General features: G+C 37.2%; 2 protein-coding genes across 2 annotated transcripts; one reads left to right on the forward strand and one right to left on the reverse strand.

The window, feature by feature from the left end:
- Window positions 1-610: 610 nt before the first annotated feature.
- tprkb (Tp53rk binding protein) lies at window positions 611-3,292 on the reverse strand. Its single transcript, XM_066669162.1, has 4 exons — window positions 3,062-3,292; window positions 1,988-2,110; window positions 1,690-1,866; window positions 611-1,530 (listed from the first exon to the last, which is right to left on the reverse strand). The coding sequence occupies exons 1-4, from the start codon at window positions 3,200-3,202 to the stop codon at window positions 1,444-1,446; spliced, it is 528 nt and encodes a 175-aa protein (XP_066525259.1). The 5' UTR covers window positions 3,203-3,292; the 3' UTR covers window positions 611-1,443.
- A 175-nt stretch (window positions 3,293-3,467) lies between these two features.
- On the forward strand, window positions 3,468-7,565 carry alg10 (ALG10 alpha-1,2-mannosyltransferase). Its single transcript, XM_066669161.1, has 3 exons — window positions 3,468-3,820; window positions 4,444-4,641; window positions 4,819-7,565. The coding sequence occupies exons 1-3, from the start codon at window positions 3,650-3,652 to the stop codon at window positions 5,875-5,877; spliced, it is 1,428 nt and encodes a 475-aa protein (XP_066525258.1). The 5' UTR covers window positions 3,468-3,649; the 3' UTR covers window positions 5,878-7,565.
- The last annotated feature ends 5,024 nt before the right edge of the window (window positions 7,566-12,589 follow it).

Consider the following 12,589-nt stretch of genomic DNA (forward strand, 5'->3'; position numbering starts at 1 on the left):
AAGTCTCTGCAATATCACAATAAAAAATAATTTCTCCAGTCACATTGTATCAACATAATTGAATGGATTTGTGGATATTTGCAATTACATGACCTTTACCGTAGTCCATTTTCATGATTTATAAGTCCTTCTCTTGTTTTCTTTAAATCATACACTAATGTTGCTTGCTCGGGTGTTTCTCATGGAACAGGATTTTAACATATAATATGGATTTGTCTGACCTTTGCCTGTAATCTGGCTGTCACAGGCTGCTGCTAAAAGTGGTTACTCAGCAGGTTATCTACATCTGCTCTCATTAAAATTAATGGAGCCCACTAACGAGGACTATTTTACCAGCTTAAAAAGGGTACAAGTCATAGTTATGAATGCCCATGACTCTGAAAAGACATTTAGAAGTTATTTATGACATTTTCTTTGTGTTTCTACGGGCATATTCTGGAGTTGATTTTTAGAATTTAAGAGAGAAAAAAAGATTTACAACCCCAAATTAGAAAAAAGGTGAAATGGTGAGGAAAATGCAGATATAAAAAATATAGTGATTTCTAGACTTGCTTTGACTCATGTTTCACTGCAAATGGTATGAAAACAAGGTATTTAATATTTTGCCTGGTCAGCTTTATTTAATTTGTAGACATACTGTACATCCATCCCTGTCATTCAGGCCTGCAACACATTTTGGGGAAAAAAAAAAAAAAACAAGAACAAGAGCAGTTTAGGGCAACTAAAGAGGTCAAATACATATTGGTGTAATTATGATCATGAACATTTAGTATAAAAATAATCATCAACATTCCTCAAATACAGTAATTTAGATATTTACCTGGATATATTCCTGACTGAGGTGTATAACTTATTAAAAAGATTCAAAGAATTTGTAGGCAATTCAGAGTGTCAAGAACCATTGTTTTTGGCAAAAAATATAATATATTGTTACATTGACAAATGCCAGTTGAATCTTTACTGTGCCAACAGAACCCTTATGTTAACCTTGTCCAGAATACCCCTTTAAACTAGCTCAGAGGCATCGTGATGTATATTGTGGTTAGGCAAATCAATATTTCAAGTCTTTTTTAGAAGCATTTGATGCCATGTGCTCTGACTAAAGAAGAGAACAATCCAGACTATTACTAGCAACAAACGTTTTCTCTTAAAATGAAAATCATAGCAATTGGAACTCTTGTGATCAGATTTATTTAAACAATTTGACAAGCAAATAAATAAACAGCTTTTTTCTATAATTAAAAATAAGCTTGACTATTAAAAATAAATGTTTTGAACAGGAGTTTTTAGAGTGATACCATAGATCCTTAAAAATAAAAACCTAGAGTGGAGGGTTCTTAAGAAACTCAGTAGAAACCACTCCACTGAAAGATTCAAAAGGGAACCAAACATCATCCTTGGTATCACACTAGGTAACATATGATGTTTATGTGCCAGTTAAAGCTATACAACATCCTTGGCAGCCATTCTGCAGACAACAGCATCCAAAATGCTTCCACACTTCTCTTCTTGAGGGGTGAGTTTGTAAAACTGAAAAAAAACAACACATTCTAATTCAGAATCAGATCACTTGGTAAATTCCAATACAATACAAGGGGTGTCTACAAAATTAACATAAAATATATGTGATGTCATATGTTTTGCCGGATTGCCCATCATTTAATATGAGTGTATTTAAATGAAACAAACCTTTTTGATCTTGGCTATGTCACTTAGGGTGGGAATTTGGTCAACTGGTATCTGCTGGCCATCCACTTTTGAAACAACATTGTCCTTACAGAAAACTTCCTCTTTGTTATGAACCAAGACAATGAGGACTGCGTTATCACTGTCCGATGTACCAAATCTTTTAAAAGCTTCTGAGATCTGTAAAGACATTTCCTGCACATTATTTACAGTAGATAACAACACTACAGCTTTAATGAAGCTAATCATATTTTTCAAATCTCATTGATTGTGCTTCATATTTATAGTGGACAATACTCACATTGTTTGTGGGAGAAAGATTGAAGATAATTTCAGAGAATAAGCTCCTTGTCTTCATTTTTCCAATCTTCTGCAAATGAACTGCTTTATTTGCTGCTACCAGAGTCTGAAAGGGATCCAATACCTTAAGAAAGAGAGAGTGTTCATGATGAGTACAGAAAATGAGTAAGTAAGAAAGAGAAGCAGATAAATAGAAATATAAAGGAAATAAAAGGCAGAAAAAAATAGAGAAATACACAGATCAACCAAAACAATAAAACTAACTTCCAACATTCATTTTAAAATTTTATCAGATGCACTTACCACAGAGGTGCAATTTATAGTTGTACAATTACAGACTGTAGTCCATTTGTTCCTCTGAAGCTTTGTTAGCCCTTTTTATTATTTTTTTAACTTTACACTTATATAGCGCCTTTCTAGAAACCCAAGGACATTTTACAATCATCACTCAACATTCAATCCACACACACACTGGCGAGAAGCAGCAGCCAAACGGGCACAGCGTACTCCCGACCAGGAACAACCATCCACCTGGAGGACTGCATCAGGCACTAGGGTTTCACCCAGGACAGAGCACCAATCCATATCTGGGCTCACACACAGACATTCATTCACATGCACATCAATGACAGTTGTTAGAGAAGCCAATTCACCTAACCTCTATGATTTTGGACTGTGGGAGGAAACTGGAGAACTCTGCTTTTCAGTGTTCAGGACTCACAGTACCACCACTGAACAGATATTATTTGAGTGGTGGATCATACTCAACACTGAGACCCTATAGCAGTGATGGTGTGTTTATTTACGTGATGTTTGTAAAGCAGTGCAACTGGAGTTTTTAAACATGTCTATATTGTTGGTCCACCTTGTAGATGAAAATTCAGAGAAGTAGCTCAACTGCTGCAGCATAGTTTGTATGATACGACTTGCTCTGTGATGGTCCTGACCATTGGAGACCAGGGGAGAGTATGCAGAGAAACACTCAACCTACACTAGAGAGAAAGATCCTAAGTTTAACAGTGACTCTGACTCTAATAGGATGTGTAACAGATTTAGGATCATGTCCGTGGTTTACCATGCTCGGGTTGATGAGCGCTCCGGATATCTGTCCCTCCACGGCCATCTTCCTCAACTCTGCACAGTTTCCAACATCTCTGAAGAGCAGCTGAGTGACTGCGTGTTCAGGGGAAAGCTCTAAATCCTGTGTTAAATGCATGTTCGAGGTTGAAATTCAACCCTGGAGTCAGAGAACTGCTCTATATGCCAGGGGACACTGGCCGGGACTATAATATTGTGACACAGTTTGCTAATAGTCTGTTTGTGTGTATGAATTAAATTAGATATTTGACCGCCTTTATAAAGCGCTATTTTAATGTTGACGCGAGTAATATAATTCAGTGCAGAGTTGTAATATTTAAACAAATCTCTATATGTTTAATGTACATTTCAGACGGAACGCCCACTTTCGTGTTTCCGCCCGGAAAGTTGTGACTGTAGCTCAGCTCCCCGCTAGCTTGTAGCAGTATGCAATCAAATAAAGTATCGCATTTACACAAAATTGCGATCTCGATTAAATGAGACTTCGGTTATTTTTTAACTAGACATCCTTGCAATACGAAAGCTGCATTTATTGTAACGTGTGAAGGTTTATTTAAGTGAATAAATGATGCTGGAGCGGTTCGAGGGCTCGGTTTTCACGGCGCTGTGCAGCGTTTATTTCTTTATTTCGTGTTTACTTTTCTCGGCTGTGAGCAGAGAGCAGAGGGAGCCTTACATGGACGAAATCTTCCACATCCCACAGGCTCAGAAATACTGTCAGGGGAAATTTAACGAGGTATGTACACAAATTCGGGCTTGGTTGATCGATACCGTAGTATCGACATATCTGAGAATCGATCTTTACATTAAACATTTTTGCTCGCAAACCATATCATTAACATGACCTTTTTTCAACATTTATTGTTCATTCTATCAGCTCCACTGACCATGCAGGAGCACGTTGTAGTTATACAAATACAGAGAGTAGTCCATCTCTTTGCAAACATTGTTTGACCCTTTTCACCTTGTTTTTCAAAAGGTCAGCTCTGCAATAAAATCACCGCAGATTTGGGTGGTGACACATTCTCAGTGCTGCAGTGACATGGTGTTGATGTGTGTACAGCAAACAGAGTAGTTGTGTTCTAAACATTTGTTTGGTTTTGTACTATTGAAACATAAAAATTACCCCCTTGATGAAAATAAATATTATGAATATATGCAAAGTTATATGAAATATATAAACTCATTTCAGCATATGGTATATGTCCTATTATGGTATAATAGGATGAGATCTTCAGAGTAAGACTTTTTTTCTTTTGATAAACTTGGACATTATCTTCAGAGAAATCCTAGAAATTCAGAAGCTGTGGTTGACATTCAGTAAAATCAAGTGAAATTTCTTTTGTTTTATTTTCTCAGTGGGACCCTATGATAACAACATTGCCTGGACTCTACCTGCTCTCTGTGGGAGTGATTAAACCTGTCGCATGGCTGGCTGGCTTTTCCGGGGCGGTGGTGTGCTCCACAGCTATGCTGCGCTTTATCAACCTTCTTTTCAGCTGCGGCACACTTTACATTCTCTATCTCATCATTTGCAGACTACACCTCAAAGATAAGGTGATTATTTTAGTGCTAATATCTCATTTGAGAATTTACATTTAATTCTGTACAGACACTTTTTATACAGTATGATCAATTCTTTCTCTCATTTTTGAGAGAGAAATATTATATATTTATATATATATATATATACATTATCTAATCTCATTATCATTATTTCTGTCTTTTTTCCAGTCTCGCTCGGCTGGACGGCGAATTCTCTCTGCTCTGACCTTGTCCACATTCCCGGTGCTTTACTTCTTCACGTTCCTCTACTACACAGACGCTGGATCTACCTTCTTCACCCTCTTCACCTACCTCATGTGTCTGTATGGATGCCACAAAGCTGCGTCTCTTCTGGGAATCTGCGCCATCTTCTTTCGCCAGACCAATGTCATCTGGGTGGCTTTCTGTGCTGGTACCATAGTGACCCAGAAACTGGACGAGGCTTGGAGAACAGAGCAGTCCAAGAAGAGGGATGAAAAACCATCCTCTCAGATATCATTGACTGTTAGTGGTATGAGGAGAGTAGCACGATTTCTGCTGGAATTTCTCAAAACCCGTTCCAACATAAAGACTGTAATTTTATTAACGTGGCCATATGGTGTAGTTGGGTTAGGATTCATCTTATTTGTGTTTTTGAACGAAGGCATCGTGGTTGGAGACAGGACCAGTCATGAAGCATGTTTGAACTTCCCTCAGCTTTTTTATTTCTTTTCATTTACGCTGGTCTTCTCCCTCCCTGTCTCGCTTTGCTACCACAGGTTTGTCAGGTTCATGCAATTTTTAAGAAAGCACCCTTTACAGTTTATTCTAATGGCAGCTGTGTCTCTGTTACTGGTCTGGAAATTTACTTTTGTTCACAAGTACTTGCTGGCCGATAACAGACATTTTCCATTTTATGTTTGGAAAAGGATCTTCCAGAAGCACCATCTGGTGCCTTTTCTCTTAGTTCCTGGCTATTTGTTTGCAGCATGGAACTTTCAAGACACGCTGAAATCCAAGTCATTGTTTTGGACCTTGGCTTTTTCTGTATGTCTAGTGGCAGCTACAGTCCCTCAGAAACTTCTGGAGTTCCGCTATTTTATTCTGCCATATCTCCTTTACCGTGTTCACGTCCCTCTTCCATCAATCCCCAGGCTTTTCTTTGAATTCGCTCTCTACACAGCAGTCAATGGTGCCACACTCTACATTTTCATGTTCAAGACCTTTCATTGGCCTGATAGCACAGCTGTTCAGAGATTTATGTGGTGACATTTGAAAACTATAATTTTTTTTTTACTCAAGACGAGCAAAAGGGAGAAAAAGCTTCTTTTTTCCTCACCACTAATTCAAATACCTACTGTAAGATCATAACTGCAATGAACATGCACAGAACAAAACTGATACTGTAGTATGGGGTTATTTTATTAACCCAGCCCAACGACTTAATTTAATACAATATGGGAATATGTAGCAGGATCTGTTTTGCATGGATTTACGTGGTGAGGATTTTGTATAATAGCACTTCAGACAAACAGTAGTATCCAACTAAAGATTTTTGATTACATATTATTTTCATACTTGAATTCACAATCAGATTTGGATCTTCTATTTTTCCTATTGAAGTCACCAGTGATTAAAAAAATGAATACATTTTTGTGATAAATTAAATGAGTTCAACGCAGTTCATATCCATGTGTATTTAAAGATCCTTTCATATTTCTACGTGTGCGAGGTCAGAGGGCGTATGGATTTCCAGCTATGGACAATGATGCCAAATTCCATTTTTTTTTTTTTTTTTTTTGCTATATTATCTGGAAACAAACCTGTGAAATGCGATAAGGGTTTTGAGCTCAGTGTTTGGCTTGAAAAATATTTGAACATCCAAGTAAGGCATCACTGGGCCAAAGTAGCCATAATAAATGTACATTTTCTGATTTTGGAGCTGTCACATAGTTGGAGTTGTGGGTTCGAGCTTTGCTCCGCGTGACTGTATGAGGAGATTGGTGTGTCCTTCCTATGTCTGCATGGGTTTACTGCTGCAGTCTAAATACACACACCGATAGGTGAATTTTTTGCGCAAAGTGTCCATACGTGTGAGTGAATGTGTGTGTTGCCCTGTGATGGACTGGCGCCCTTGTCAAGTGATTCTGTGTAGTCTTTCTTTTTCTCTTTTTTCTCTTTCTTTCTGTATTGGATTGAATTGCTTTGTTTATATCTGCAGGAGTGAATTCTGAAGAAAAAAAAAACATTTAAGGGAATCCTCATTTAATCAGTTAATATCTATGTCTATTGTTGTTTGGCACATACACACATTTCTATCATAATTTACAGCCTAATGTCTTGGTCTATAATTGTGAACCCAGTATTTGTCGTGACCAAATATTACCCACTTTCATTTGAGTCTCCAGTTGTGGATCAGGCACAAAGATCAATGTTTAATACCCATATTACCTTTTGTGTGACATTTGAATGGACAGTATTTGATTGTTTTTTTTTAACAATTATACAAGCTCTGTGTTTCCTTTTTAAATAACCAAAAAAGGCAATTTTCTGAAACCATCACACATTTTGTAGCTCCAAGACCTCAATCATTTTCTGTAGACCTTTTTATTACCTGAATGTTTTCCTTCCCTATATGATCTTGTTTTATGTTGTCAGTGTTCGGTTGCCAATTCACTGCAGTGATGCAATAAATATATTTGTAAAGCTGCCCCTTTGTTCAGACCAGGAATTCATGTCGGATTTCTTAGTTTTGCCAGATAACTTGAAGCCTGTCTGAGAAAAAAGCTGAGGGATATTCTTATTGGATATTCCTTAGCATTAGCATTAAGTTATCATGCTAATTAATAAATCCTGCTTCATGAAATAACCTTTATGTTTGCTTGTTGTGAAGGAATTTGGTAATACTACAGACATATGTGGAATATACAGCTTAGAAAGGAGGATCCAACATAAATGTATTTGTTCCCCATCCACCAGGTGTCAGTGTCTCTATTTATTTCCGATTCAACTTAGCGTATTAGTGTGTGGTTGATACTGAAAATCAGTAACATCCATTACTTCTTGTTCTGCCTGACAGTTTTAATTAGACTTGAGAATGTTTGTTTCACACAGTATAACTGCCAAATATTCTGAGATATCTCCACCAATTATGAGCGTTGGTAGCTCTGGTCTCTGAGCAGAGGTTGTTATGCAATAGTGGTTCTCACGCTTCCAAGTTAACAAAGCCAAGATACAGTGCATTGCTAATTATCTTTTCTATGCATATGTATCTATATTACCACCTAAAGCTGTCAAACTTGGCAAAAGGCTTTACGTGTTACTGTGAAATAAGTTTCTCCATTAGAGAATACTCAGCACATGGTCTATAAATTAGGCTCACAGTTGAACAGAATACTGAACACGCTGTCATAAAAATATTCAGTAACTTTATAATAGATGAAAGCATTACATATTCAGAATACATTTAGAATTAATCTTTAAACAGCCATTGTAACATTCAGTGTACCTTTGTGTTAGCACACTAATTGGCACCGTTTTTAAGTAATTTTTTTTGCATACCTTCATTAACCCACTTAGAATGAGATGCACGAATGGATGAAAAGCTAGAGTATTTTTAGTTAAGTTAAAACCTTTTTATAATTTAATTTTCTAGTTGCAAAACACTTTGACAAAGGGAAACACTTTGATGGGAGGAATTTTTTTGAGCATTTCTTTGAACATTTCTTTCTTTGCTACCTGGTGAATGCAGAAAAAGATCACATAACCACCTACTGCTACTGTATAGGGTCTGAATATCTTGTTGCAGTGTATAGCTGTTGTAAAGAATTCCTCAAACATCAGAAAGGATTCTGCAGAGAAGGAAAACCACAAGGCATATAGTTGCAGGTAGTAATGTGGAAGGCTATAACCGTACCTCAGTGTGACATCTTTCACCAGCTGAAATGATTCAAACACTGTGTGGCATCTGTGTTAAAATCACTTTTTTCACAATATTGTTCAACAATAGAGGCATGACTTTTACTTACATTAGCTTGTTTTTTTTGCCAGACCGCCTACCAGGCAGGCCTAGAAGAGGCATTTTCTGTTATTAACTGACTTGACTCACTCCTAATGTTGAAACGCGCATGCACAAGTAGGAACATTATTTCACCTTCTGCTGTTTGTTCTTCCATATTTGACAGAGAGAACTTCTACACCTTCAGCTGTTAGTTGAGCCCTATTTCACATAGCGCTTTTACACCAACAGTTCATGAACTGAATTTGGAACCATTCTGCGTGTTTCCACCAACATAAACTGGTTCACAAACCAGAAAAATGAGAACCAAAGGAACCAAAGTTCTTCAGCGCAAACCGTGGGTTCATCTGTGGGTGCGTCGAGGTTCAGTAACTCAAGAAAGAGCTCAGAGCCTCAAATACACCATTCTTACCCAGTGGAGCTGGATGGGGTAAATTACAAAGTTTCATAGAAATAAATAATAGGAAATAAGTCAGGAATATGCTCCATTTGTGTGTGTTTCTGGGGCAGTGTTTGGCTCTGCATTGGTTAAGTTTCTCCGCTGTTCACAAGCTCAGCAGGACGGCTCAGAACTCGCCAACATTTACACATGTATTATATCTCACAGAGAGAGGAGGACTGCTGAATTTGTCTTTTTTCATGTGAGTGTGTGTCTTCACCTGAAATATTGTAAAGGGAAGCAGTAGGGAAACATTTTGTGGTGTTAGTGTGTTTATAAAATCCATATAATTGCGCACAGTCACCTTAACCTTCACGTGCTTTGCTCTAACCTGTTACATTGAATAAAAAAGTCATTGTAATTCTTAAAATCAACAAAATGTTCTTGGTCCTCTTTGTTCTTTGGTGGTAGATCATATATAAGGTGGGCATGTTGCACATTGATTACACCTTGCTTCACATTGTGTGTTGTGTTTAGTCTGAAGCTCTATGTAGGTTGATAAACTGCATTTTTGTATTTGGAATTTGGACCTACTGTTGTCTTATAAAGCCAGATCCTGAATTTACTCCATTATTTTAGTAAAATATTATGTATTTGCAGATGCTTGATTAACCTAGGATTGGTGTGCTTGTAACCATCTTCAGAGCCACAATCACATGCTCAAATCCCAGTGCTCTGGTGCTTTCCCCATGCCCCAGATACAGCTTCCAGAAACTTCTACTGAGAGTGAGGATAGAAAAAAAGTTACTTATATTCATTTAACTGTGCTAACAATACACACTGGTGATGCAAGGATGAATGTATTCAACATATCGGAAATGCTGATAAAGCTTTCATATGTCTATGTGCAATGGTTTCGGTGCTTTGCGAAACACAATACATATAGCCTACTTGCTAGTCTAATTAGCACACATGCTAGTTCTGCTAGGTTAAGGCCCATAAAGGGAAAGTACAATTGCTAATAATTAAGACAAGAACTGTTAGCTTGTGTTGTAATGAATTTACACGAATCAGTGGAAGCTACACACAGGATGCTGTTGGCTGCATATTTTTGGCTGGTGGACTTCTTTCAGTCCTGCAGTGACGCTGAGGGTTTAGAAACTTCTGCTGTGTCTGATCATAGCAGTACAACACAAACCGCAAACTAAAAAACGACAAGGTCATTATCAAGGAATGATCCATTATCCAAATAATACCTACTGCAAGTATTTGTGGGGGTCCTAAATGCTGAAGAACAGGGTGAACTGAAAAGGGGCTAACAACTAATTGTAGAACTAAAATGTGCAAGTTTATGAAAAAGCCAATGAGATGGACAATGAATGTAGAAATAAGGAAATCATTTTAATATTATGGTTGGAAATACTTTGTCAAAGTAAACTTGTTGAAGTTCAGTTTGTAGCCTGAAATATGGAAAGATATAGGCCCAAAGGCTGATCAAACACAGCTGTATATTATAAATGAGTCACTAAATTGAAATCCATGTATTTGTTTCTGAAAAATAACATGGTTAATTTGACAGCTAAGGAGCACCAGAACACATCAGCCTGTTGTGTACCTTTGTAGTACATTCAGTATCACTTAGCTTAAGAATTGATATTTGGTTAGCTCTGTTATACTCTTTCTAGGCAATTGCTGGTCTTCAATAAGATGTTAAAGCTATAAAACGAGAGTTTTGAGCAATGATAAAAAAAACAACAACAACAATAACAGACATAACAGAGGGCTCTTCAGACTCAAATATTTATTATATTTATTCCTTATTTGTTTACCCCCACCCCATCCTCGTTTAATAGGGAAGTTACCACTAACATTAGCTGTGTATGTTCAGTTTCAGTTATGAGAGTCTTTACATATGCACGGCCACCACTGCATGAACCCATAATGAAGTGAATAAAACTTCCCAGCATGCCCTTGTGGCCACAGACAACTCATTAAACACGTCATGCCGCATGTTACTACTGCTAATGCTCTGTCTGTACAATAAAAAAGAAAAAAAAGAGAAAAAGAGCTCAGAGGCTGAAAGAACTTCATTAAGTAGCTAGTTAATCAGCACCATCCTGCTCCTGCTCTTCTGTAGACCATTACTGCCCTTTTTAAGCTAAACAACCATTAAAGCCGGAGTATGTGATTTTGTGGAAGCCAGTAAGCTTAAGCCAATTTTTCTTCAACAGAAAATGTCTTGCCCATTACATTTTGCCCTCATTCCAAAGCCTCTCCCCTAAAACACAGGAATGGCATGGCCTGATAACATGGCTTGATAAATCACACCTTTACATAACATCCACCTACCTCATGTCTCATTAACATGTACAAAAATACCTACCAGTTACAGCATTGTTCGCTTTCGCTTACCCTCTGTCTTTATCCAACTTATTTTCATTGGAAGCCTTCTCTACAACTGTCCTCCTTTTCTTTGCATTGCTGTAGTAGTGTCACTGCATGTGTGTAACACGGGTGCATGAGAGTCATGTAGTAGATGAGGAGGTAAGCCGACGAAACAAAATGATTGGATATTTGACCCACTCGTACTCGTACTTTCCCAGTACTGTGTGGGCCATGGGTCAAATGTCATGAGCGCTTTTACTCCTTTTTAGTTTAAGTTAGCAAATATTTGTGTTGTTTTGCTCTGTGGTTTCAGTGACTTCATAATGAAACAAACCTAAAGCTGATATTTTTGTAACTTTGTACTTTACATTTTTTAATGTAAGGTACATAGAGGGTTTGTCAGTTTAGCTGTAAGAGCCTGTGATTATATTCTAATGAAGGGCACTTGCTCACTGTCTATTTAACATTGCTTTGATCAGTTTGTGTTATCAGTTAACTAACAAATGGCTGGATTTATCAGTTTAATATATATTCATTTTAGTCACTGTTAGAACAAAAGATGCTCATTATTGTGAATTGTGCAAAAGGAATCGTCCAGAATTACTTGGGGAAAATGTTATTCCTTTATTTCTTCTATTTACTCCATTTCTATAAAAATTGTTTTTGAAGGTGTAAGGTTTTGTCCCAACAGCAGCAGTTTATTTTAGTGTAATGAACTATACAGAAATATCAGATGTAACCATATGAAGTCATTATCCCTGAAAATGTTATTTTCCGTTAACATCTGGCTAGACTTGAAGGTTTGACTTGCAACACATTAGAAGAAAATCAACACTTACACCTTACAGTCTGTCACACCATACACGCAGCAGCAAATGTGTTACAATGTGTTACACATGTTTTTGTTGTCATATATTTTTGAACATGGAATCCTGACAGCAAAAAGACAACCTTCTCCTGCAGTAATCTGGTTTGTTTATTTTTAGTTACTGAGTTCAAGGTTAATGTTTGGTTTAGAAAAATTCAAATGGGTACTCAATTTACTCTACATGTCCAGCAGGTTGTAGATACCACGTATAATTCATGAATTTTGGTGTGTGTGTGTGTATAAAGTATACTACCTGACAGCTTACGATCTCATCATAAACACAACTTTTATTATTAAAAACAATCAAACAATATCTAGGTGAGTCCTGGTT

Source organism: Hoplias malabaricus, chromosome 4 (assembly GCF_029633855.1).
Source record: "Hoplias malabaricus isolate fHopMal1 chromosome 4, fHopMal1.hap1, whole genome shotgun sequence".
Lineage (NCBI taxonomy): Eukaryota > Metazoa > Chordata > Actinopteri > Characiformes > Erythrinidae > Hoplias > Hoplias malabaricus.

Excerpts from the sequence above, each read along its gene's own strand:
- tprkb (XM_066669162.1), bottom strand. The coding sequence starts at position 3,202 with ATGCATTTAACACAGGATTTAGAGCTTTCCCCTGAACACGCAGTCACT. Across the intron at positions 2,111-3,061 it reads CGCTCATCAACCCGAGCATG|GTATTGGATCCCTTTCAGAC; the intron begins GTAAACCACGGA and ends CTCTTTCTTAAG. Across the intron at positions 1,531-1,689 it reads ACATAGCCAAGATCAAAAAG|TTTTACAAACTCACCCCTCA; the intron begins GTTTGTTTCATT and ends GTTTTTTTTCAG.
- alg10 (XM_066669161.1), top strand. The coding sequence starts at position 3,650 with ATGATGCTGGAGCGGTTCGAGGGCTCGGTTTTCACGGCGCTGTGCAGC. Across the intron at positions 3,821-4,443 it reads GTCAGGGGAAATTTAACGAG|TGGGACCCTATGATAACAAC; the intron begins GTATGTACACAA and ends TTATTTTCTCAG. Across the intron at positions 4,642-4,818 it reads GACTACACCTCAAAGATAAG|TCTCGCTCGGCTGGACGGCG; the intron begins GTGATTATTTTA and ends TCTTTTTTCCAG.